Below are 27,151 nucleotides of genomic sequence, written 5' to 3'. Positions count from 1 at the left end.
GTTTTACAGGTAACCCTAAAATCATAGAAATCGAGTATATGTTTTTTCAAACTAAAATTTGAAATAAGAGAATAAAAAAAGTATGTCAACTCCTAGACAGGGAACAAATGAGAAGAAAGAAACATTAAAAATGCATGATCGGGACACCTGGGTGGCTCAGTGGGTTGAGCCTCTGTCTTCGGCTCAGGTCATGGTCTCAGGGTCCTGGGATTGAGCCCCACATGGGCTCTCTTCTCGGCGGGAAGCCAGCTTCCTTCTCCCTTTCTGCCTGCCTCTCTGCCGACTTGTGATCTCTCTCTGTCAAATAAATAAATAAAATCATTTTTTTAAAAAAAATGCATGATTAGGGACTCCTGGGTGGCTCAGTTGGTTAAGCAGCTGCCTTCGGCTGGGGTCACGATCCCAGCATCCTGGGATTGAGTCCCACATCGGGCTCCTTGCTCAGCAGGAAGCCTGCTTCTCCCTCTGCCTCTGCCTGCCTCTGCTCACTCTCTCTGACCAAAAAAAAAAAAAAAAAAAAAGCATGATCAATAGAAAAGTAAAAAAAATACGGTAGAAATAAGTCTACCTATATAAGCCATCACAACAAATGTGGGCAGTTAAACCATAAGTCAAATCATATATGAATGGACAGAACTTTTAAATTGAATTAGGAAATTAACAAAATCTGTTTCTCTGCTGTTTTTAAAAAAAGATCAAATGCAAGAGGACAGAAACCAGTGCACAGGCCCAAACTAAAACCAAAGCAGATGCACTGGGTTTTGCCTGGAGGTTGAAATACCCCAGGCTGATGGCCTTGGGAGACACGAGGGTGGGGGGTGGAGGGCCAGCTAAGGGAGGACTAAATGGAAGAAGTGATGTGAGATTTGAGGCGGAAATGGTAAGAATGAGCAACCTGGGTGCCGTACTTCAGGCAGAACATCCTAAGGTCCCGTAGGACCTTAGGATGTTTGAGGAACAGAAAGGTTGGTGTCCTTTGACAGATGGTACAGGAAATAGATCATGAAGGATCTTGAAGTATATTTGCATTTTATTTTTAGTGCAGTGAGGAAACATCGGAGCATTTGTAGCAGATGAGATCCATGATGTGTCTTTAAAAAGATCCTTCCAGCTACTGCGGGGAGAATGCAGTAGAGAGGGTTATAGAGAAGCAAGAGGGGAAGCGGGAAAGCCATTTGGTGGCCAGTACAGTTGTTCAAGTGAGAGGAGAGTGTGCATTGATCCAGAGGGGTTGTACAGGACACCAGGAGGCAGCGATGGGCTGGAAATATGTTTTGGCGGTTTAGCCAAAGGGACTTCTTGATTGACTGGACACAGAGTACGGGATGGGGAGGAATCAAGGCTGACGCTCTTCTTGGGGGCTTGAGCAACTGGGTCCATGTCAGTGCCATTCACCGAGATGGGGAAGGGTGAGGAGCAACAGCTTGGGGGGGTGGGTAGGGGTTGCAAATCAACAATTCTGATTGGGTATGAGATGACTCTCAGCTGTAAAAGTGGAGTTATCAAGTAGGTAGTCCACTCTTTTGGTGTGGAGATTGGTAGAGATTTCTGAACTGGAGATAAAAGTTTCAGAGTTGTCAGGATAAAGCTTGGACTGGGTTGACTCCCCTAAGTAGTATGTGTGGGTAGAGAAAAGGTCCAGGGTGGAGACTCAAGGTAAGTGTTCCTCGAATTAGCAAATAAAAATAAAGGAGTGCCAACTGAATTTGAACTTCAGATAAACAAATAGTTTTATGAGACTGATGCACTGCCTACTGTGCTAAGGAGGCACCTACAATAAATATTTTTAAAGGATATGTTACATGAAATACTGGGGACATACTTATGCCAGAAGAATCACTTATTATTTTTCTGAAATTCAGATTTAATGGGACATCGCATTTAATTTGACAATCCTACCTAGGGTACTACTTCCTTGTTTAGATGAGATGTAGAGAAGGATCAGGAGCAAAGAGAATGTTCCATTTAGTGTGACTATGTAACCTATCTTGCCAGAATGCAATGTCATAGAAAAAAAATTTATAATGCTCACATATTCTATGGGTCAGGGATTTTTACAGGGGATAGTGGACATGGCTTTCCTCTACTCCTTACTCTAATCCTGGGATTCTTGCCAGCGTGGTGTCTGGATTCCAATGGTGAGAAAGAAAATGCATGTGCATGTAATCAAAAGAGAGAGATTCAGATAGAGAGAGAGAGGGAGACAGACAGAGAAAGAGAGACTTTATCACTCAAATGTCCCGATTCCAGGTAACTTTGATTCATTCTATAAGAAGCTCCCCCATGCCTTGCCCTATGTTCTGGACTGTACAGTAGGGATAGGAGGAAAGCCCTTGTTCATTTTTCAAGCATTTATGGACCAGACCCTGTACAGGGCACTGGGAACACAAAGGGGCTTAGCCCTGGCCCCTGCTGTCCAAGCACTTACAGTATGGGTGGGTATGTGCTGGTGAAGACAGACATATCGGGAGAATCAGGGCTCGGCATCCCCATCAAACCCTATCCTGGCTTTCGGGGGAGAAGATGTGAAAATGTGAGCTATTTTTAAATAATCTAGCAGGTGACTTAGGATCAGACAGGCTGAAACAGATAGCAGGAACAGGCGGAACGTGGGAGAGGGAGTGATTGTTCTGGGTTGGATTAGTTTGGAACGATTTTCTACAAGAGAAGCAGTTTGAGCTAGACCTTCCAGAGGAGGAGAATTTGATCACTTCCCTTAGCTCAATAACATCCTAGACATCCTCACATTAAATAAGTCTGATCTTCCACACCCAGAGCCCTAGTGACCTCATTTAGTTGACGTTGAAAGAGAACTCCTACCTTCAAAGTACATATTACGTATGTTTCCATTCAACTTTAAGCAAGTGTTTAAAGCTTTTTGATATATATTCTTCTATCGTCTCTTCTCTCATGGAGAGATTCCAGGAGTTAACTTATCTTTTCTTTTTAGTCGAGGTGCAATATTTATTCCAGCTGTTAACAGAACCGTTCACGTGTATTTGCTCAACAGCATCGTGGTGGGGAGAAGTGAAGGATGGTGGGCGGAGCCCGAAGCCCTTTAGGTCACAGAGTAGGATACAAAGGCCTCTCTAGGGACATGCACGTGTCCTGTCCCCTGAAGGAGTAGCCATGGAAAGGGGTGGCTCCTTACCATAAGAGATAATCTCACCAAAGGCCAGAAGACTCTCTGAAGACTGCCTCCAAACCAGAAGAGCCATCACCACTCACATGGCAGTCACTGTTTTCCACATTTTTATTCTTGGACATTTCAGAAGGACAGAAGTGTTGAAAGCCTAGCATAATAAATATCAGTGAATTCTGTCTGCAGAATTAAACCATTGATAACTTTATGCTGTCTTTGCTTTCTCTTTCTACATGTCCTCATATAGCTTCTAGTATAGCAATTAATGACCCTTCTCTTCTAAATAATTCAACAAGTATCTTCTAACAATAAGAACATTACCCCACCAGAAAGCAGAAGAAAAAGTTTTTAAATTTCTCAGGATGATCTAGCATCCAGTTTGCCTCAATTCTCTGCATTATCCCCAAAATGTCTTTCTTAGCTGTCCCCTTTTTCTTCAAGCCCAGATCTAGCTGAACTTCTCTTATTATATCTGGTTGTAATGGGTCTTTAGACAATTTAAATACTGTGTCAAGACAATAAAGACAACCCATGGCTTCACTTTTTTCTGTGACACTGATAATTTGTTTTTGTTTTAAAAATCATCTGCATCAATGCTTAACTTGACCTTAGAAATTCAGCTGTAAGTGAACTTGGTTCATTAATTTTGACAACTGTATGCACTGATGTAACTGTCCCATCAAATCAAATAAAAAACAATCTAAATGCAGATTTCTGTTGGCCCAGAAAGATCCTTTGTGCCTCTCTGCAGTCATATCCCCTCTGCTCCTTGTTCCAGGCAAGCATTGATCTGCTTTCCATGATCAGATTGATTTTCTGGAGAGACGAGGCCAGTTTGTCTTGTCAAATGTCCCACAAGTCTAATGTTTCCCTGTAGTGTCATTACCTCCACATTCTAGCTATCGACTTTCCTATACACTGGAAGTTAGGTCTAAAACCTTGGTTAAGTGCAGGTTAAACATATCAGGAACAAATACTCTCGGTGATACTGGATACTTCCTGCTGCTTCGAGTCGGGGGTACAACACCAGGGTGTGCATACTATTGAGTTTTCATCCTTGGTTGAGTTGTCAGCCACCAATACTGGCCTTTGTGATAGTATATTGTTCTCTTAAAATTGGCAAGTCACCAGTGGGGTGATACTTTGGTAATGTCCAAAGATCCTACTCCCCACAATCTTCTACCCAATGCTTGTAGCATTCATTGATGGCTCTTACCTGAATCAGTTTTTCCATGGGGAGTTGCAAAATGGTGACTTCCTAATTCTACCATTTTTTCTATCTTTGGAAGCTGTCATTCTTTAGTAAAGAAGATTTTTTTTTTAAAAGATTTTATTTATTTGACAGAGAGAAATCACAAGTAGGCAGAGAGGCAGGCAGAGAGAGAGAGAGGAGGAAGCAGGCTCCCTGCTGAGCAGAGAGCCCGATGCGGGAATCGATCCCAGGACCGTGAGATCATGACCTGAGCCAAAGGCAGCGGCTTAACCACTGAGCCACCCAGGCGCCCAAGAAGATTTTTTTTAAAAAAAAAAACCAGGAATTTATTTATTTGACAGAGAGAAATCACAAGTAGGCAGAGAGGCAGGCAGAGAGAGAGAGAGGAGGAAGCAGGCTCCCCACTGAGCAGGGAACCTGATGTGAGGCTCCATCCCAGGACCCTGGGATCATGACCTGAGTTGAACACAGACACATAGCTGACTGAGCCACCCGGTTGTCTTGAAGAAGACTTCTCTGTAAGGAACCAGGGACTGCATCTCCTAAACAGGCAGAGTAAAGCCTAATTGCTTTACCCTTAGTTACAGTCCGGGACAATGTGATGGTGCGGGAAGGAAAGAAGGCAGGAGGCAGGGCGGGCGGGAGGGAGGGAAGGAAGGAAGGCGAGAAGGACACAAGTAAAGGCAGGAAGGAAGGAAACAAGCCGGAACTGAAAGTGAAATACTGAACAAATACAATTCTGCCTGATGAATTGTCTTTTTGGATATGTAATAAAAGCATCCAAGACGACAATGCAAAGTGTTGTAATGGTACTGGTCATTCATTGTCGGGCTCCTTATCATCCCAACCTTCACGTAATGTGTAGGTACGAGGCTGGCACAGACACACTGCATTCCCCTCTCTAGTGACGTGGGTGGCGGGAGGGAGGGACATGGACTTTGGAACCAGGCGGCTCTGGGCTGAGTCCTGGCTCTGCCACTTGCTTGCTGGGTGGATTGAACCCCTTTGAGCCTTGGTTCTTTTCTCTGAAGGGAGAGTCATGTTGAGAATGAACAGAGGTACCATATGTGAAATTTCTGTCCCAGGGGGAGGGACTGATCCCTACCTTGGATCTTTTCAGTCCCCTGGAGAAGTAAGGCCACAGGAAGAGGAACTGCCTGAACTTTCAGAGCCAACAGAGAATTGGGGCTGTTCAGACACTCTTAAATGTGCCCATGAACACAAAGTCACAATTCGCTGCTGGCTTATTCTTCCTTCATGTACTTTTCCAGTGTTTGTTGAATGGTGTCTTTATTGAAGGAAGCACGTTAGAGACTAAGCACTTAAGGAGGCAACCCAGGTGTATGTTGGTGACCGTGGTGCTAACCTAACCTATCCTTGGGCACAGGTGCTTCTCCTATCCTGGGACTCTGGTGCAAATTCCCGTTCAGTCTGTCCCAGGATTTCTGAAGCCAGAGAAAGCAAGCAGTGGAGGGAGGGAGGGGCCAGTGGGCTGGACTTCAAAGGAGAGAAGCAGGAGGGAAAGGAAGGCGTGGCGTAGCACAACTTCCATAAGCCATCACTGTGAGAGAGACCACTCTGACCATGAATGACAGAGCGACTGATGAATGAAGTAGGAAATGTGTGCATTGCATGACGCGGATCGGGGCTAGAGCTGACAAAAACAAACCCGACTGTGTGGCCAGATGGGCAGACACCAGCCCAGCAGAGATGGGCTCTGAAATGTCATCCTGAAAAGAGACATGCCAAAGAGGTCATAGTTTTCCCCCATCTGAATTTCTCTCTCTCTCTCTGTTCCTGTCTTGATGAAAAGTTTGCAACTCTTACACTGTTACAGAGGGAACAATCCGACGTATCATGCCATAATTTATAGAGCTGACTAATGTTGTTTTTCTCCAAAATACTGGGATTTAATAGAATTATTTATTCTATATTTGGAATTATAAACGCATAAAATATACATGCCCCTAAGTGATGTAAAATGCAATCACTTTTTCAAATAAGTAGAAGTTTTTTGATTTTTAAAATACATAGGAACATTGATTTTAGAGGTTCTGTGAGTAATAGGATTTCACAAAATCTGTTGTGAAGCTATCGCTTAATGGGATTAAAAAAAAACACCTCAAGATATTTGAACTTAAATAATGCTGCATCGATCTCATACCAATTAAAGAAAGACACAAGATAGAATGCTATGTAGATTATTTTTAAAAGTACCTTACTAATATATTACAGGGGTATTTCTAATGGAATTATAATCTACTCAAACACCAGAAATTCTGTCGCTGAAATCTTGTCTTCAAGAGATCAACAGCTAAGCACTTAATATAACCACCTGAGCTGTTCAGAGGACCATATCAAATGTGGGTAATCCCAACTGCTTAATTAATATGGACCCTCTGCCCCCAGTACGAACTTTATAACAGGTTTGATACGCCCAAGGATCATAACATTTAAAGCACAAAATTTTAGACGAAGCCACCACAACCATCAACACCAGCTGTGCCAGGAGTAGAGGAAACCTTTGGCACCATTTTCAAGAAAAAACCCCAAATATATCTGAAGAACTTCAAATTTCCAAATTCTCTTTTCAGAAGGACTTATTGCTATGTCCCGAGGAACTCACTGTCCCAAATAAGATTGGGCAATGTCTCAGGAGTAATGTAATCCGTTTTGGGAAGCAGTCATGAGGAAGCTGAGGGGTCCTTCCAAAGAGACCTTCTGCTCAACAGTGACTTAGAAATCCATTTACAATCTTTTCTTTGACATCAGTGAGAGACACAGCTGGTTGGCGGCTTTCACCTTGCTCTATTGGGATATTACCTGACCAAAGAATCCCCCCCACCCGCCGCCGCCACCACCAAATTCTCAGGCTCTGAGGAGATACCCAGCAAAGGACTGTGTGTATACAGATGTGTGTGTGTGTGTGTGTGTGTGTGTGTGTGCGCGCGTGTGTGTGAAAAGACGCAGATCCTGAAGGCATCAAAAGGGCATGATGCTGTCTGTTGGAACTCATAATTTTATTTATTTATTTTTGCAAGAGACAGCGAGAATGAGAGAGCACACAAGTTGGGGGGAGGGGCAGGGGGAGAAGCAGACTCCCCGTTCAGCAGGGAGCCCGATACGTGTCTTGATCTTAGGACCCTGAGATCATGACCTGAGCTGAAGGCAGACACTTAAGGTTTTTTGCTTTATTTTAAGCTTTTACTTATCTGTTTGTTTGCTGTTATAATTTTTTTTTATTATGTTATGTTAGTCACCATACAGTACGTCATGGGTTTCTTTTTTTTTTTTTTTTTAAAGAATTTATTTATTTATTTGACATGGGTTTCTGATGCAGTGTTCCATGATTCATTGTTTGCGTATAACATCCAGTGCTCCTTGCAATCCGTGCCCTCCTTAATACCCATCACCGGGCCGACCCATCCCCCCACCCCCTCCCCTCTAAAACCCTTGGTTTGTTTCTCAGATCCCATAGTCTCTCCTAGTTCATCTTCCCTCTGATTTCCCCCTTTTCATTTTTCCCTTCCTTCTCCTAATGTCCTCCATGCTATTCCTTATGTGCCACAAATAAGTGAAACCGTATGATAATTGTCTTTCTCTGTTTGACTTATTTCACTGAGCATAATTTCCTCCAGTTTCATCCACACTGATGTAAATCAGTAATATTCCACTGCATATTTTTATTTATTTGTTTGTTTGTTTGTTTTTCCAAGAGAGGGCAAGAGCAAGAGAGAGGACAAGTGGGGAGGGAGGGACAGAGGGAGAAACGGTGTTAGGACTTATTAATCTGCGTGCGTTAGTCCTAACGCATTACTAACTTCTGGTTATTAGGACTTTTTTTCTCCCTCTGAGAATATTGGAGGCTCCGGATCTCCTCATTATATTGATGTAAGTCACTAACTTAGGTCTGTGAGAACATAAAGACAAAGCAGACATAGACCCTCCCTTTGAGGGGTTACAGAGTAAAACTTGTTCTCAACTTTGGTCACATATTGAAATCTCCTGGGGAGCTTTAACAAAAGCTGGAGCCAGTTTCCCTTGCAGAGATTCTGACTTCATTAGTCTAGGATATGGCGGTGGCATCGAGATTTGAATGTCCCTATTGATTCTAGCGAGCATCCAAGGCTGAGAACCATTGCAATAAGGAAAGACAAAGCCTTCTGAAGCCCACAAGCTTCAGCATAATAAGAATTTTGAGCCTCTAGGGGTGATTATACTACTATAGGACTTTTGCAGAAGTATAATAAAGTTTAAGGTTACTGTTCTCTTTTATACACATATGTATCCATGTTTGCCGATGTGTGTCAGCATGTGTACGCACGTGGATTACATGAGTATCGCATTTTTCTTAGGGCAGATCCAGTGACATAGCAGTAATCCAAGTCACATCTCACTCACTTCCCCGCCACCTTATTTTCTTCCAGCTTAAACAACAGAAGTCTTCCCACTTTGGTAGCCGTAGTCTGGGATCAAGGGGATGGCTGGATCGGTTCCTTCCGAGGGCTGTGGGGGACAATCTCCTTGTTTCTCTCCTGGCTTCAGTGACCTCAGCTTTTCCTGGCTTCTAGAAGGCTTGTTCTGTGTCTTCCCTGGTCCTCCCTCTGTGCCTGCCTCTGTGTGCAGGTGCCCTCCTTTTCATTTCCTCTTCGTCTTTTTTACTGATGTACAGTTGACACAGAGTGATATGTTAGTTCAACATAGGGATTCAATGGACATTACACCATGCTCACCATAGGCAGAGGTCCCATCTGTCCCCATACAACACTATGACAGTATGGTTGACTCCATTCCCTATGTTGTACCTTTCGTGCTCATGACTTACTCCCACCGTAACTAGATGCCTGTATCTCCCGCTCCCCTTCAATGATTTTGCCCTCCCTCCCACCCCCACACCGCCACCGTGGAGACAACCACCAGTTTATTCTCTATATTTATGGGTCTCTTCCTGCTTTTTTAGTTTGTTCACTTGTTTTGCTCTTTAGATGCCATACATAAATAAAATCGTATGGTATTTCTCGTTCTCTGTCTGACTTATTTCACTTAGCATAATGCCCTCTCGGTCCGTCACTGTTGTTGTAAATGGCAAGATTTCATTTTTTAAATGGCTGATATATACCACTTAATGTATGACTTCTTCTTTATCCGTTCATCTATCAGTGGACATTTAGGTTGCTCCCACATTGTGGCTATTGTAAATAATGCTGTCATAAGCATAGGGGGACGTACATGTTTTTGAACTAGTATTTTTGTCTTTTGGGGGTAAATACCCTGTAGTGCAATTACTGGACCATGTGGTATTTTTATTTTTATTTTTTAGAGAACCATGACTCCCTTTTAGTTCCTGCCCCCACACTGGCTCCCAATCTCTTACTAGTGTCAGTTACTCCTGAGCAAATCCCCAGGCTCCCTTTCTATGCATTTTAAGCACATTTTCGTATCCATGACCGATATACCTACAACAGAGTTCAGATTATCTAATTTCGTTTCTTAAAAATTTTAATAATTTGTTGTAGCCACACTTAAAAAAACCTTTATTTACTGTTTGTTTGTTTGTTGTGAGCAGGGTGAGGGGCAGAGGGGGAGGTAGAGAGAGAATCCCAAGCCTACTCCCCACAGAGCCTGAGACCAATCCCAAGACCCTGTGATCAGGACCTGAGCAGAAATCAAGAGGGGGTTGCTTAGCCAACTGAGTCACCCACACACCCCTAGAGCCGCACTTTTGACTGGCTCTTCAGTGCTATTTGCTATTTGGTTCAGATAGTCTCTGCTTGACTTACTCTGTCTCCTACATGAACTGTCTCTTACATGGACTGTTTCTGGTTACCCTCCTTTGGACGTATTTGAAAACTCTTAGAGCAGTAACAAAACAACACAAGTGGTTAAACAAGCAAAATTAAAACTATGATTCAGAATCTCATTAAGATCTAGTGAAGAATTTAGCTTTGAATGCCCATGAAAACCAGAAACCTCTGTTTTTAACACGAGAACCACTTCTGACTCTATTAAAAAGTCAGGCCTTAGTGCAAAAAAAATTTGGAGAAATGTCCTGGAAAATGAGTATGGTTTCTATTGGAAACTATAAAAACAACAACAACAACAACAACAACAACAAAACCAAACAAAACAAAAATCCCCACACATAAGCATGAGCATTTTTGAGTGGGAGGAAAGGAAAGACAAACAATTCATTAGACGGAAGGGAGAAGGAACAGGAAGGGGTGTGGCAGCGAGCAGAGGACACCGCAACACCCTTCAGATTCCCTTCCTTATTTTATCTGGAGACAAGGGTGGTCTCGCCTATATAAATCACTTGGGGTGACTAAGCTGAAAGTGGGGTGGGAGGCACCACCGGGTCTGTCCACCGTCACTGGTGGGATGAGCAAGTGATGCTTAGGGGGGAATCGAATCAGGAGATGCAATTTCATGCCATCGCGCTGTTCTCTTGTAAAGCACTACTTGCTTCTGGAACACCCACCTGGCTGGGGGTGAAACGATCAGGTAGATTGTCCAGGACCGGCTGCAATTGTGTAAACTTTCCATCAGACACTTGTTCCATCTGAAATAATGTTGCTCCTCGTACCCTGGCTTGCACTCTACCAGCTGCCTCGAGCTCCGCGTGGGAGGGACTGGTTCAGAACCCGAGGAGGTGAAATGCTGAAGTTACCCTGGAGGTGACAGCAAGCACAACAGATGCTGGGATTGGAGAGGTTCTGAGAGAAAGTCTCGGGCTCAAGGCTGCTACTTTGCCTGAGGCTAGTTAGTGAGCGTGTAATACTATAGTTAATCAGGCTTATTGTACTGGATGTTCTGGGATTTTTTTTTTAAGAATTTTTTTTCCTAAGAAACAGATCAAAGGAAAGAAAACCACCAGCTTTCCTAGTCAGGTAGCTTGATTTCCCCGGTACTTTTTCTCTTCCATGAGATAACTGTATCACAACATTTGCGGGAGGCGGTGGGGGGCGGTTTCTGGGAATACACCCACCATACATCATAGGATACTCTATGGAGCGGGAGTTCCTAAAGCCTCTGCCTGCCGTCCGCTCCCACCTGTCCAGGGCTGTATTCACACAGGCAGAGGGCTTTCGAGGAATTCAACCAGGAAAATATGGGTCATTATCATTAAAGAGGTTGTTCCCAAACCTCATTTAGGCAATTTTTAACTTTGAACTTTTTCTAAACACTTACCAGGGGTGCTCCTAGAAAATAAAATTGTTTTCTTGCTCCCTTCTAGGAAACCAGCCTGGCAGCAGTGGCAAAGTCGGGGCAGGGGGGAAGAGGGAGAAGTCAAAAGGCAAAACGTGCACAGGTAACCTGTAAATTATCTGCCTCTGAAATATCCTGCCTTGTTTTATCCCATGTCATCTGTTTAACTCTCATGCCGCCCCTGCCAGATGATGCTAAGCTCTGGGGTTGGAGTGACAGCAAGCCGGTTATGAGGTCCCTGTTTTGGCAGCTGGAACCTGACTGGTGAGGGCTTAGTGGTGTTCCAGAAAGGCCAGTCCTATTACCAAGGCCCTTTATCTTAGCATTCACGTTCAAGGTGTCAAGAGCGTCATCCAGATTTGTGATTTCATTAACATCCGGGGTTTGACCATGACTCATTGTTGAGCGCATGGCAGTGGGCATCTGGCGAGTTGGAATTGAACGTGACTTATTGTTGAGGGCACGGCAGTGGGCATCTGGCTAGTTTCATAGCAGCCAAGTGAGCTTCCCTCGTCAATTAGGACTGTCTTGAAACCGGCCAGTCTTGACGGGGGCAATTAATTCCTGGTCCAGAAGCAGCCCAGCATCCACACAGCTGGCTAACAGTCTGGTACTTGCTGAATGAACCATGTACTTTCCGAACATCACCTAGCAAGTGCAGGGTTGTCTTCCTGGGAGTCCCCCAGCATTCAGAGATACGAAGAGAGCACATACAATGAGAAGGTCCTGGTGTAGGCAACAGGAAATCTCCAGGGAGAGGATACTTTACCCTGGTCAGTAAGCTAGTGTCCCAGTCGGAGGGCGGAGTGGAATGTGAGGAGGGGCAGTGAAGAGATAGGAGGATCCCAGTCTCAGGAGCGGGGGAGTCTGATCTCTGTCCACTGTACCCTCCCTGAGGACAGATACCAGGTGTATTGTGCTCACAGCTAGATTCTCAACACTTAGCCCATTGTAAGTGCTCATGAAATGCTTGTTGAGTGAATGAAGAGCTTAGAGAAGGACAAGGAAGCATCTGCGCCGGCATGATCAATGGGGAAAACAGCCAATATTCTCACAGAAGAAATGCTATGATACAGTGCAGCCCAACATTTCCACAAATCTCCCTTCTAGGAGAAGAGAAAAGAAAATTCTTGCCCCGGGGGATCTGGAGTAAAGTCTTGGGACAATAAAGCACACTTAGCAATATACACTGATAGTCTGGTTTATGACATAAAGCCATCACCTGTTTGTCCTGAGGTCCTTCGCATGGACACCTCTTGACCTAGCTCCTGGACTGCCCCCATGGGAGAGACCTTTGGATAACCCTTACCTTCTGGGAGTCCGTTAAGTATCTGTAGAGGCTTCGAGGTCTATTCCTGAGGGATTGTGGCCCCGAGAGCCAGAGCTGTCTCCCCACCCTCCATGTTCTTCTTTCCTGCTGAAGATCTTGGGATTACCTCTTCTCTCCAGAGATGTTGACCTCCTGCCTCAGAGGCATGGCCCCTACCTGGGGCAGCAACAAGAGGGATATCCCAACTCAGCACAGTGAGTCCAACAAGGGTACCAGGGATGCCCAACGACGCTAGAAGAGGTCGTTCAAGGGATGCAATCTGTGGAAATTAAGACAGCATCGGGAGGCATTTCTTAAGATGTGGACTTTCAAAATAGACTAACGGCAGTGTGAATTCTTCTTGGAAGCACTATAAAATGAGAATAGCCCCTCCTCTGCTTGGACCACATAAGCATGTGCTTATCTGTAAATGGAGGGTGAACCAAATGCTCTTGTCAGCCTTCTGAGAGTCCATGATTCTACAGCTCCGTGTTTATATGACACCTTTCAATATGTTATTGTGGCCCAGTTTCAAACAAGTCGTCGTATATTCTTATTTTATAGCTGAGGAATATAGGCCACAGCATGTTGGACCATTTACCAAAAGTAAAGCTGAAAGCTAGCCTTTGTCAGCTTTCTGTTATCCTCTGAGGAGATTCCAAAATCGGCAATGTTCTGGTTTCGGGCTTATAATTAGCTTCCAGAAAATGATGACAGATCATCCTGCTACATTAAAGCCCATCTTTTTCCCCTAAAACCTGATTCAAAGTCCCTACACCAGCAGCGATGACCCAGTTTATTTTTCTTATGTATGGAGTTCTGAGGCGTGAGAAGAACAGGCTGTAGTTAACAGGTGTCTAGAGCTCCTGCCCCTTGCTCTTTTCTAAAGAACACAGTTGCCTGTGGTGGGTGGGGGAGATGTCCCACCTGGCTGGAGCCTCAGCTCTTAGAGGTCACTAAACCTCACCTTGCACCCCTGAATTCTGAGGGAGTTCAGAATTCACTATGGGTAGTTACTGGCTGCAAGTGTCTTAGGAGACCTGACAGGTCAGTACAGGAGCTTCCAGTGATTTCTCTCTTTATCTTGGGTACACTCCCTCGTTTCAAAATATTTAAGGCCATCTGAATGGCCCTGGATTTTCTGAGGGAACCCTTGGATTTGGAGTTATCTCATGCCCCAAAGTAGTCAAGACCATTCACTATTCACTGTAATCCCAATTCTGGCAATCCCTCCTTACAACACACACACACACATAAACACACACACACACACCACCACCACCACCACAACCACCAACTCCACATTCTCAAATTTTTTAGATCTTTTCAGAACCGGTGCAAGGCCTTGACTTCTGGCAAGCACCGGGTTCTCTCCAATGTTTCAAGTGCCACTCTTTAGCAAAAATCAATAGAGGTGTCATCATTGTTGGTGTCTTGGCTAGAGGAAGGGAGGGTCCATTTTGAAGATGTAGTTTGATCAATATAGTGATTATTTAAGAAGTTATGTATCTTTAAAATACTGTGATTTGTATTTTCAGTAGCCATTTTCCTATTGTATTTATTTAATATCGTATCAGGTAATATCATATCATATAAATAAACACAGAGGAAAAGAGCACAACCTGGTTTAAATCCTGATTCTGCCATTTACAAGTCAGCTAACTTTAGATAAGTAACCTAACTTCCCTGGAGCCTCATTCTCCTCATCTGTAAAATTAGAAATAATTATATCCATCTTAAAGGGTGATAGTGAAGGTAAGAGCTAGCAAGTATAAAGCACCTAGATTTTTGGCTAGCCTGTGATGGGTGCCTACGACATGGCAGTGTGGGTATGGGCAGTCAGGTTGTTGCATGAGTGTCCTTTCGTGGCTACACCTCTCCCAATGGGTTAAGCTGCACCCACTGTCAATTTTCAGTTGCACTGGGGCCCCCAAGTTCCTCAGGAACCAGCAGTCCTCTGAATATCTGGCACCCAAGCTTGCTCTGCTTGGCACTGGAGTCCTTGAGAAAGGCTGCTGTCCATGTTCCCTCCCAGGGCATTGGAATCCAACCTCTATGAAGGAACCCAACCCTATGGTCAAGTCCATTCTTAGCCCCCTGTCCAGCAGGCCTTCCTCTGAAGGCTGCAGAGAGAACAGGGACCCACGTAATCTTGCTCCCTCTTCTGCCTCTGATTCCAAAGCACCTCAACTAGGTGTGACTGGGTTTGTTGATCTTCGCCCGTGAATAGTTGTAGCATTATTACTACTAGTTGAAGTATCTAATTACTTCTGAGGCTATGTGAACTAGAATTGCATCTCCTCATTTGGAATAGATATATGCCTTTAACAGTGACACGTAAAGTGAATTTTGGAGTGTCACATCTTATTTTTCCATTGATTTGCATCATTAAATAGAAATGTGTTTCTTTGGGAAAAACTGGATTTTAATAAAATTCCATGAAGAAATATAGGAACCACACATATTACAAAAGTATTTCTATAAAATCCTAATAATGATACTGAAAATCACTTACACAATACAAACAAAAACCTCTGAGTGTATTTTCATGTTTAACACAATTGCCTAATATTCTACGAAAGGAAAAACAATGATCATTGCAAAGAACATTCTGGAACAGAAAGTCAATTTTATAAATTCATTTCTCATCCACATAGCTGCATCAGGTGCTATTTTTTCTCTCTGTTGCTCAGATCTTAGAACTCTGAGAAGGCAATCTGTGACATAATTGCCTTTGATTTTCTTAAAACATTGGGCTTGATTAAATCTGAAAGGTGAAACAAAACTATAGATGTGACCAAGAGCATCCTATCAGTCAAGATAGACTAGGTTTTGTGGTGACAACAAACAGTTCCAACAAAAGTTTCTTTCTTTCTTTCTTTCTTTTTAATATTTTATTTATTTGTCAGAGAGAGAGAAAGAAAACACAAGTAGGGGGAATAGCAGGCAGAGGGAGAAGCAGGCTCCCCACTGAGCAAGGAGCCCAGTGCAGAACTCAATCCCAGGACCCTGGAATCATGACGTGAGCCGAAGGCAGTGGCTTAACTGACTCAGCCAGCCAAGTGTCCCCAAAAGTTTATTTCTTGGTCTTACTACATGTCCATTGCAAAATGACAGGGAATTCTGTTCATTAAAGCCACTGTGGAACACAGGCTGGAAAGCTTCATTTACCTTCCATGTTCCCTGTCACTAAAGAGGGAAAATGAGATCTCTAAAGGCTCGCACTAACAATTAAATGCTCAGCCATAAGAAACATAAAATTTCTACTCGTCACTCATTGCTAGAACTAGTTCCATGGCCCGATCCGTCCAAACAAAGTCAGATATACAGTCCATATCCTGTGTATAGATAGAGAGAAAGTATTTGAGGAATAGTGTTAATGTACAAGGAGGTATTTGCTGATGCATATTCAGCAAGGAAAGAGGCTGTGTGGAAGCAAATTGCTAGAACCCATCCCGAAGAAGGTCAGCAAACCAAGTTAAGAAAGTCTCCAGGAGATGTATGTTAAACCAGTTCTCTAATTTGTGAGGGGCATGGAAATTTTTTCCTAACAAACAGACACTGAGAAAAATCTTGTTAGATTTTCTTTTTTTTTTTAATGTGTTGTATGGGGCACCTGGGCAGCTCTGTTGATTAAGCACCAACTCTTGGTTTTGGCTAAGGTCATGATTGGGTGGTGAGATTAAGCTTTATGTAGGGTTCCCTGCTTAGCATGGGGTCTGTTTAGGTGTCTGTTCCTCTCCCTCTGCCTCTGCCCCTCCTCCAACTCATGCACGTGCACATCCTCTCTGTCCTAAAATTAAGAAAAGAAAATCTTTTGAAAAATGTGTTTTTTTTCCATTTTTGAGATTTTGTACATCTGCATTTTCATGTAAAATTGGCAATTTTATTTTATTTTATTTTATTTTTTTCAGGGAAAAGCGCGAACGCAGTCCCCCACTACCACAAATTATGCAGTCGAGTTTCCCACATTTGGGGAAATCGCAGGGGTCAGCACATCCGGAGTGCAATGGATAAGCCTTGCCCTGGGAAAACCACCTTCATGATCATGGTATCTCCCCTGTAAAATTGGCAATTTTAAATGTTGGGAAGTAGTTAACATAAAGTATGTTGAAGGCACAGAAAGGGGTCTATGCACTGAGACCCAGCACCTCATTGGTAAACTCTGGCCTGCACAGAGTGATGAAGAGCAGAGTAACAAGTCTCATTACACACCAGCTAAGGTTGGATAACAAAAATGTTTAGTGCAGCCAGTCAGTTTGGTCCCAAAGAGCAGTATGGGACTGGAGGAAAGGAAGGAGATCACCCTAACCAACCTGGAGGTTTTGTTCTGTGGGTCTGGCAGGCAGTCAAGAGATGGGAAAGAAATCTGTGTATGAAAAGAAGGACATTCATGAACCTGCTGTTGGCAAGCTGACATAGCCTGGACATGCACTCTTTTCTCTTCCAAGGACAAGTTTATAGAAAGAACAAATAATAGATAAACTAACAGAGATGCCAGAATGGGACAAGGGAGGCCCCTAGGGTACAAAATTTAAGGAGGCACTCGCTCAGGGTCATGAAGGTTCATGGATGAGGCCTGCGCAAACCTAGGCGTGAGTGTCTCCTGACATCGTGTGCTCTGGGGGCATCAATTGCCTCACCTTCGTGCTGGTTCACGAGTTTACACTACATCAGAAACAACTGTTTATTCTTTTCCCAGATGATACGGCTATGTTTTGGGAATAGCAAATCTTAGTGAAAAATAGTAATGAGAAAGCAGTAAAAAAAAAACAATCTGGACACTAATGGCCCATTTTGTGATGACAAATTGGCAACCATTTGCTCCAATGAATCAATTTTTATTTGCATTTATACATTTTCGATTACACTTCGATTACACTTCCAAACTCTGTGATAGGATTTCACTTTCTTGGTTTATATATTTATTCATTCAAAGGTATTTATTGAGTTCCTACCTCATGTGTCATTGTGCTAGGCAATTGATTATATATTGGTGAATAAAACAGAAAAGGTGATTGCCCTTTTGGAGTTGATAAGTGAGACAGAAAGAGACACTTAATATGTACATAAGAAAATTAATAAGTACTTTTCACTGTGGCAAGGACAATAACAGAAACAAACACGATGCAGGAATGTCGACTATTACTGGTTCATGTTCGAGAACACAGTCAAGGATCACCTCCAAGACCTTTGGCGATGCAGCGTGGTTGAGGAGGATTCCTGCCAGAAGTCCTAAGACATTTGAGAAAGTAAATTATATAACACCCTTTCTTTAAATATTAAAACTAAAATTGAAATAATTCATGCATGCTTTAAATAATAGGAAGACATTTTGTCAAGTATGTATTATAAAAACAAAGCACATTTGGTCATACCACAGAGATACTACTAATAAAGTTCGTTCTTTCTTTCTTTCTTTCTTTCTTTCTTTCTTTCTTTCTTTCTTTCTAGTTTTGTCTCATGCCACACTTTAGTAAAATTCATATTACTCCTTGACTACTCTCTCGCTGCTCTTGGCTTTCTTCTTTCTCTTCCTTCTCCTACTCTTTTTAAAAATTCATGCATATTTAGGATTGATCTAATTTTAATTTCTTCTGACTTAAGGCTACTCTTGGAGGGGAGCCTGGGTGGCTCAGTTGTTGAGTTTCAGCTCAGGTCTTGATCTTTTGAGTCCTGGGATCCTGCCCTGAGTTGGACTCTGTGCTCAGCAGGGGGTCTGCTTGAAGATTCTCTGCCGCTGGGGCGCCTGGGTGGCTCAGTGGGTTAGGCCGCTGCCTTCGGCTCGGGTCATGATCTCAGGGTCCTGGGATCGAGTCCCGCGTCGGGCTCTCTGCTCAGCGGGGAGCCTGCTTCCTCCGCTCTCTCTCTCTGCCTGCCTCTCTGCCTGCTTGTGATCTCTCTCTGTCAAATAAATAAATAAAATCTTAAAAAGATAAAGAAATAAAAAAGATTCTCTGCCTCTGCCCAACCACACCCCCCCACACATTCTCTTTCAAATAAGAATTCTTTAAAAGGAGATGAAAGTAAGAAAAACCTGAAAAAAATAAACAAAAGCCTACAAAATAAAAATACAAAGAATGCTACCTAGTGATTTCCCTGAGCTCTGCAGCTTTGCAGCCCTCTCTGATCAGTGAACTTGAGAGGGGTGAGCTGTTCGTGATGGCCTTCTAGGGGAGGGGCTCTTGCCCTGATCCTCAGGGGGACTTCCCCTGGTGCAACTGCAGCTGGCCCAAGCAGCAGAGACGGGCCCTGGGTTCCAGCAAGTGCCGCTGTTTTACTCCCTGAAGGCTTGCAGCACCAATGGCTGAGGTGACTGTCACCGCACCCTGCTCCCTACCGTGGAGCTGAAAATTCACACCCAGCTCTTCAGTGAGCCCGCACAGAAAAAAACGTTCCACCGGTCTTATCTCCTCGGATTCTGTCAGAACTCTGCGTTCACCCTGCCAGGGACGAGGCATTTTTATCGTAGGCGCGTGACTGAGTTCCAATTCCAATTGTTTTGTTTTGTTTTATTTTTAAAGATTTTATTTATTTGAGTGAGGGAGTGCATGAGAGCGGAGAAGGTCAGATGGAGAAGCAGACTCCCCATGGAGCTGAAGCCCTATGTGGGATTCGATCCCAGGAATCCGGGATCATGACCTGAGCTGAAAGCAGTTGCTTAACCAGCAGAGCCACCCAGGAGGTGGGAACCACCCACTCCAGGTTCTATGGATTCCAGTGACACAGACCAACACCAGACCTGCGAGGTGTCAGAGGTCTCACCAAGCTCCTGCTTCTTCTGGACCTCTCCCAGGAAAGTGATCACCCAACTATGCTGTGATTCGGAGTACAGGGCTTTACAGAGTAGAAAGCCAGGACATAGCTTCATGGTTTTCAGCCATTTTCCCTAACTGATGTCTGGGAACTCTGAAGCATTCGGGCCCCACCTGGTCTTCTGGGGACCACCGGGATCCTGAGATCATGCTGTCACCCCTGGGATATCACCCCACTTCACCCCTTGAACACTTTTAAGCCAGGATTGTCCCAGACAGGGGTAGACACCTAAGTGTTTCAATCATGCACCTGGCTGTCGATGGAAACTTTGCAGTAGGCTCCTTCAGGTAGGTGCCTCCCCTTGGATGTATCCATAGCCCTATCATCCGCATAACTTGTTCCCACCCAAGGGCCAAGGGCCAAGGGCCAAGGGCCAAGGGCCAAGGTCAGTCCCTTACTAAGGGATTTCATTGAAAATTCAAAGCCTAAGTTCTTGAAAAGCTACTACCCAGCCCTTTGTAGGTGGGGCTGTCGTCTTCTGGGACTCCAGAATATGAGCACTGATGAACACATGTGTGCACACAGGAGCGAGTGTGCTTGTGCACACAAACACACACACCCCAGGAGGGACTGTGGGGTGGGATCTGATTAGTAGCAGATTCCAAGAAGTTGATAGGAGGGAGGAAATTGGGTGGGAGGTATTTCCTACCTGTGACAGCACTCCTCTAACATCATAGCTATTATCCAACCTATGCCTGTGGACATCTGATAGAAAGACATGCTGGAATCATCCGTATTTTGCAGAGAAGGGACCATCCCTGTCAGGCACAACGGCTTATCTAAGGTCCAAACCAGGTAAGTATAGAGACTTGTGTCTGAAACCAGGTGTGTTTGCAAGCTGGGGACCTAGCTTCTCCCAGACCTTCCCTGGGGGCCTGTTCCGAGGGGTGTGTTGGGGTCACTGTGTACAGATGAGATGTGTCCTTGCATGCAGAAGGGGGAAGAGGAGATGGCAGACGGGAGCACTGTTTGTGTAGGGGTCCAACCAGGAGTGGGCCCCGGTAGGGGATCACAGGCAGTGATGTCACTGCCTGGATCACAAAGGCCCACAACTTGTAACCCCTGCAACCAGGACCCACACTCTAGTCCGGTATCAGGGCTATTTGGACAGAAACGTCTGACACAGAAAGATGTTTTCGTCCTGTCTACGTACATCCCGGGGCTCTGGGTACCAGAACCCCCAGGAAAATGACTTGTTCCCATGCTGCAGAAGTTGGCTGAAACCACCCCCGCGATGCCTCAGGATGTTTCGAGGGAGACGCCATAAGGTACTTACTACTGAGGAGACTAGGCGATGCCCACCCCTCTGAACCGTCCTAGGGAAGCCCCATTCCTTCCTCTGGACTTTGAGGGGAGGAGGGATATGTGGGGGTTCCCGCCCATGGGCTGGAGGAGGGTGAGCACAGTGGATACCCTGGTGATCCCTTCTTGTTCACACCAATGTCATGGTGGGCTGGGTGCACCGGGGATTCCTGAGGTGCCTCTTAGCTGTGCCAGAGCACATCCAAGGCCCTGAAGCTGGGCCACGTTTCTCTCCTTGGGGGAGGGCTCTGCCACCGGGGCTGTGGTGTGTCTGGAATGGAGCGCCCTTGGTCTAAAGACTAGCAAACGCCTCCAGACAGGGCTCTAAGGTCTCCTGCCTGGCTGCCGGGCACTGTCTTTACAGAACGCTCCAGAGGACATGGTGCAGGAGCTGAATGTTGACATCCGCTGCTCTCCTTCCCCAAAAGACAAGAAGCCGCACAGGGACAACAGAGTCTGGCGCTGGCTCAGGGTGAGTGCAGGTGCTGGGGAGACCCAACCCCTGGGGCGCCCATGCCGCACCAAGGGCCCCACTTCCGAGAAGCCAGCCTGGCCTCCTAGAGTCCTGTACTCCCGTGAATCTGCACCCCATCTCTTCCCCAAACTGGCCCTCATGGTCCTGCCCATGCCTTGGACAGAAGCACTGCCATTGTCCATATAATTATAGGAGTATCATTAAAGAGACTTTAGACCAGGTCTCATCCCGTTGATCTAGACTCCTTTTGCCCTGGCCTAGGCATTTTCCTAACTCATGCTCCCAGGTGTCTCCATTGGCCCAACAGTCCTTCCTCAGGTTATACAAATCTTGCAAATGATCATTTGCAAGAGTGAGTTGGGAGATTCTGATCCAAAGGGACATGGGGCCCATGGTACTCTGTCTCTTGCTCTGTGCTTTTGTTTTGATGGAACACATCTTTGGGGCCCCTAGGGTGAGGATCAGGGGCCTCACTGCCCTGCATGGCAGTCCAGAAGGCCAGTCATTTATCACCGGCATCTAGCCCTTTACAGGGGCAGGACTGGATATAATCCCCTTCTGTGGCTAATGGACAGTGCTGCATCCTACAGCCTCCGTGCCCTCCTATCCTAAGCCCTCTCACCTAAAACGTCTGTGTTCTCATCTCAAGAATGAGATATGTTGGGTGCCGGGGTGGCTCAGGGGGTTCAGCCTCTGCCTGCAGCTCAGGTCATGGTCTCACGATCCTGGGATCGAGGCCCACGTTGTGGGGGGGGGGGGTCTCTGTTCAGCGGGGAGTCTGCTTCCCCCTCTCTCTCTGGCTGCCTCTCTGCCTACTTGTGACCTCTCTCTCTCTGTCAAAAAAAATAAATAAAAAATCTTTCAAAAAAATAAAAACAATGGGGCTATGTCATCAGAAATCACAGGATCCATGCCACTCATGCAGGGACGTGCTACCAATACTCCGCTCACAAAAGGACCTGAGATACTAGCAAGTTCAGACATCATTTTCTTCAATTCTTTGTATGGATACCAAGAACATTTTCTCTTTACCTTTAAGGTTTCTTTCTTTCTTTCTTTCTTTCTCTCTTTCTTTCTTTGAATTTTATTTCTTTATTTGACAGACAGAGATCACAAGTAGGCAGAGAGGCAGGCTGAGACAGAGAGGGGAAGTAGGCTCCCCACCGAGTAGAGAGCCCGATGCGGGGCTCGATCCCAGGACCCTGAGATCATGACCTAAGCCAAAGGCAGAGGCTTTAACCCATTGAGCCACCCAGACACCCCTTCTTTAAAGGGTTCTTAATTGATTGGTTGATTGATGGATTGAGAGGGAGGCAGGGGGAGAGTGGGGAGAAGCAGAGGGAGAGACAGAATCCTCAAGCAGACACTGCCCTATGGACACAGCCCTACGAGGAACGCAGCCTCAGGACAGGGAGAGCATGACCTGAAGCAAAACCAAGAGTCTTAGGCTGAACCCAATGAGACACTGAGTCACCCGATTCTTTTTCGGACTCTGGGCTCTCTTGTCCCACCTCTTGTAGAAGTTCCTGAGATCTGGGGGCTCATTCTGCCCTCCAAGCCCCAACCCTCCTGGTGGCCACAGCACTGACTCATGTCTCCTCTGATTCACCTCAGGGGGAAAATGGCTCAACCAGGAAGAGGAATAAGACCTTGATACTATGGAACACTCGTGCCAGTTCATTGGAGGCCATAATAGATTACCTGGTGGCTGCCGTCATAAAAGAAGATCTAAACTATGTTCACATGTTTCTCGAAATACATCGCACCCTTGCTACCACCCAGGAGGTGCTGGGCCTCCTCTTTGCAAGGTGAGCACCCTCCCCTGCCCCTAACTGCTCCGTGGGATTTGGCCAATGCCTGGTTGTGAGACTTGGCAGGACCCCAAGCTTCCCCAAGCTTCCCTTGCTCCTAACTGGGGCAGAGGTATTATAGGGATTCAGTGGGGTCTTGTAGGGAAAGAACACTTGGTAGCCTGCGCCAGTGGAGAAGTCTGTTGTTGGGCCTGTGGGCATGCTCTTTGAACATTCCCGTGCCCCTCATGATGAAACCTCTGCCTCATTCCTGACTCTCACTGTGATCTTGAGCTGGGCTCCTTTGCCACTGAAAGGGAGATCTGAGATTCCTTCTGGGGACTGTGTGTGGGTGAATCCAGAGCAGGCAACCCTGAGGGTGAGCAGGGGCCAGGGCAACTCAGATGTCGGTGATGGGCTGGTTGGGGCCCTTTCATTCAGCAAGCATTCAGGAAGCCCCAGTAGGTGGAGGCGATTGTCTCGGAGCTGAATGGGATCCCTGCACAGAACAGAGAGCACCCCAGGGCTGCAGGCTAGTCGAGGGTCAGGCGGTGAGAGCCAACATCCACAGACATCTCATGTGATGCCCCCTGGCCTCCTCTAGATTCGGATGTGTTTACTCCACGTATGACGAGGTCGGCGGACCCCAGGACCAGCGCAACATGTGAGTAAGCTTTGGCTGCTCCAGGAGGGCCTTCCCTCTCCAGCAGGGCAGTAAGGGTACTGTGAGTTCGAGGGGCTACTGGACCTTCACGCACACCTCTGTGATTCCTGCTTTACGGTAAAGGTCTGAGAGCTTCTACTGGAAACTGGGAAGGTGCCCTGGGGAGCTGGGGTAGGTGTGTGAGCAGAGGGGCATGGAGGACAGCTTCAACCCCTGAGTGGGTCATGCTCCATCCCTGCCCCCTCCCAGCCCTCTCTCTGCCCCAATTCTGGGACCCAGAATGCAGGATTTAGGAAGCATCGCACAGCAGTCTGTTGGCACCTGCACTCGGTGCTCAGAGGGGGCTCAGGGAGAGTGGTGACCCAGTAGAGCCCAGGGAGCAGCAGGCATCCCACACCCTGTGGGAGGTGAGTGTCAGTGGAAACAGACCCACTCTCATGGCACCTAGTGACTGGGCAGAGGAGGTAACGGTGGAGGTATGGGGAGGGTCCTGGGAAGGCTTGGCTAGAGACAGAGTCCCTTTGTTCCCTCCTCGGTTGGATCTTCACGGAGCAGAGGCGAGTGCAGTGAGGGTAATTAAGAGGCCAGACACCACCCCTCCCTGGACACATGCAGTTGAATTCAAATGGCTCATGGGCAAGGAGACAGACTGAGGAGTGTGTCCAGCTCCCCTAAAAAGTCCAGAAAGGCTCCCCCCATTGACCAAGGACTCCCACTCCCAGAGGCTTTTGGCCAGCCTGCCGTGTGGGAGCAGGCCTGTCTCAGGCAGGACTGCCAGGTCGCAGGTGGACAAGGAGTCCGACTGGTCTCGGACAGGAGCTGGAAGCCCAGGGGCCCAGGTTCCCACAGGGGTTCCCTGGGATATTGGTTTGGATGCATACCCTGTCCTCTGACTTCTCTGCCTCCATGTCTGTCCCCAGGGCCGTCTATGCCATCCTGGATATGTGGGTGGAAAGGTATCCAGGGGATTTTGTGCAGCCTCCAGAGTATCCCAACTTGCATGCTCTACTGGCCTACCTGCAGGTCAATGCGCCTGGCTCGGACCTGCTGCGCCGTGCCCAGCTTCTGCTGCCAGAAAGGCAGCGCGCTGAGACCACAGAGCCAGAGGCTGGGGGTGAGGAGGACTGGGGGTAACTGATGTGGGCCTGAGGAGGAGGCAGGGTGGGCCACCCTGAGGAAGCCTCCATAGATTGTAGTTGGGCCGAGAGGAGTGAGTTATCTCAGATCCCTGTCCCCATGGGCTTCTGTTGGGGACACCTTCCAGGGGCTGGGTCTTGAACACAGGCCACGCTGAGTGGTAGGGAAAGGGAAAGGCGAGAGGGAAGTCAACCAAGCTGATGATGCTTTCTCTTCTTGGAGCTACATCACCGGCCCCGGAGCCAGATCAGGATGTGTCTCGGGAAGTGGTTCCAGCAGCCACTCTGGCACCCGCTGCACCTCTGGGGCCTGAGCTGGTCCCCGCCATCCCTGCTGCGGCTGCTCACTATGGGATAGGAAGACCAGTGCCCCCCCCTGACCCGTTGGGGCCAGGGCAGATGGTCGTCAGGGCCCTCGTTCACTTCTCTGCCACGGAAGAGCCACCAGGCCTTTTGACTTTCCTGGATGACCAGCAGGCTCAGCCCCCGAGCTGCCGCCCCCTGCGTCCATGGAGCAAGCAGGCTCGGTCCCCGAGCTGCCGCCCCCTGCCTCCGTGGAGCAAGCAGGCTCAGCCCCCGAGCTGCCGCCCCCTGCGTCCGTGGAGCAAGCAGGCTCGGTCCCCGAGCTGCCGCCCCCTGCCTCCGTGGAGCAAGCAGGCTCGGCCCCCGAGCTGCTGCCCCCTGCCTCCGTGGAGCAAGCAGGCCTGGTCCCCGAGCTGCCGCCACCTGCCTCCGTGGAGCAAGCAGTCTCGGTCCCCGAGCTGCCGCCACCTTCCTCCGTGGAGCAAGCAGGCTCTGTCCCCGAGCTGCCGCCACCTGCCTCCGTGGAGCAAGCAGTCTCGGTCCCCGAGCTGCCGCCACCTTCCTCCGTGGAGCAAACAGGCTCGGCCCACGAGCTGCCGCCCCCTGCCTCCGTGGAGCAAGCATGCTTCGCTCCCGAGGAGCACCTTGTGCTTGCTACAACCAGAAAGCGTGTCTTTCCCATCCCCCTTATTGCTTTTTTTGTATTTCTTCTCTTTTGTGTGTATGTATATAATTACATACTAGATTTAATTAAAGACAGTAGAACTTGAGTTTACATAACATTTTACTTGCATTCTTTGCAGTGGGATATGGAGGTCTCATTAGGTCCATTCAGGGTGTTGCACAACCATGTCATTCTACGACGTTTCTGTCACAGAGACACCCACGCTCCTCATCGCTCACTGCTCTGTCCCTCGCCCAGTCCCTGCAACCGCTGCTCTGCTCTCTGTCTCGGCCACTTCACCTCCACTTGGATTTTCCTCTGCCTGGAATCCTACAGTATGGCCTTCTGTGTGTGTCTGCAGAACATAAGTGTGATTCCCCTCTTTTCAAACTTTGTTATACAAATAACATTTTATTACATAGGAATGTTCCTGAAAGAACAGAGATCACGGGAAGCCCCCACATGAACTATTTTCATTCTGAGCTAGGTTTCCCATTTAGAAGCATGCCTTGAAAAGCAGAATCCCCGAGAGAAATGTCTGGGTCCATGAGACACCTTTACATCCTTTCAATTTCCCGGGTAGTCTGCGTTTCAACTATTCTGATGGGCATCTTATCAAATATTAAAATCATATCTTAAATATTCTCCTTTCTTGCTAACAAGTTAGGTCATCAAGAGGTCTTTGGGTTTTATACAGACTATATCTATTTAGTCAATAATAATTTAAACATGAAAAAAAAAAGGCACGTTCCTTCTACCAAGGAATAATCCCCCATCACACACGGCGTCCTTCTCTGCCTTTCCCTCTAAGTGTAGCGTGTGTGTGTGTGTGGGGGGGGTGTGCGCACATGTTTGTGACAGAGTGGGACAGGGAAAGTTCAGGGGCTCTGTTCTTGTTCTACCTAACGTCCCCTCAGTGGACTGACACTGTCGCTCTGTCCCCTTGGGCATTCTCAGTGACAGCATTCAGGAACCCCCTCTGTTGAGCAACTAATTCATATCCAGTTATTTGACTCTCATAATGTAAGTGATAAGCATGTCTGTGTCATAAATGTCTGTTTTTTTTAGAAATGATTCCTATAAACACCAACACCGAAACACACTTTACCCACATTTTTAGGGGACTGGCTG

General features: G+C 46.6%; 1 protein-coding gene and 1 non-coding gene across 6 annotated transcripts in view; one reads left to right on the top strand and one right to left on the bottom strand.

The window, feature by feature from the left end:
* LOC131813851 (ral guanine nucleotide dissociation stimulator-like) overlaps positions 1-26,136 on the top strand; it is a 225,468-nt gene extending 199,332 nt beyond the window's left edge. For 2 of the 5 annotated variants that reach the window (XM_059144365.1, XM_059144364.1), the window contains exons 2-8: positions 20,364-20,481; positions 20,897-20,954; positions 21,353-21,460; positions 23,078-23,271; positions 23,858-23,917; positions 24,838-25,031; positions 25,277-26,136. In XM_059144365.1, the coding sequence (XP_059000348.1) occupies positions 20,405-20,481; positions 20,897-20,954; positions 21,353-21,460; positions 23,078-23,271; positions 23,858-23,917; positions 24,838-25,031; positions 25,277-26,100 (1,515 nt within the window). In that variant the 5' untranslated portion in view covers positions 20,364-20,404 and the 3' untranslated portion in view covers positions 26,101-26,136. Of the gene's footprint in view, positions 1-11,589; positions 11,665-16,784; positions 16,922-17,975; positions 18,123-19,394; positions 19,974-20,363; positions 20,482-20,896; positions 20,955-21,352; positions 21,461-23,077; positions 23,272-23,857; positions 23,918-24,837; positions 25,032-25,276 lie in introns of all 5 variants that reach the window. The other 3 variants (XM_059144361.1, XM_059144362.1, XM_059144363.1) reach the window with 3 other exon arrangements.
* LOC131814234 (U1 spliceosomal RNA) lies at positions 16,782-16,945 on the bottom strand. The gene has a single exon (XR_009347222.1). It is a non-coding gene; the product is annotated as a U1 spliceosomal RNA (small nuclear RNA).
* Positions 26,137-27,151: the final 1,015 nt, after the last annotated feature.

This window comes from Mustela lutreola, chromosome 13 (assembly GCF_030435805.1).
Source record: "Mustela lutreola isolate mMusLut2 chromosome 13, mMusLut2.pri, whole genome shotgun sequence".
Taxonomy (NCBI): Eukaryota; Metazoa; Chordata; class Mammalia; order Carnivora; family Mustelidae; genus Mustela; species Mustela lutreola.
The sequence above is the reverse complement of the archived record's forward strand: the minus strand, read 5'-3'. Positions and strand labels throughout refer to the sequence as shown.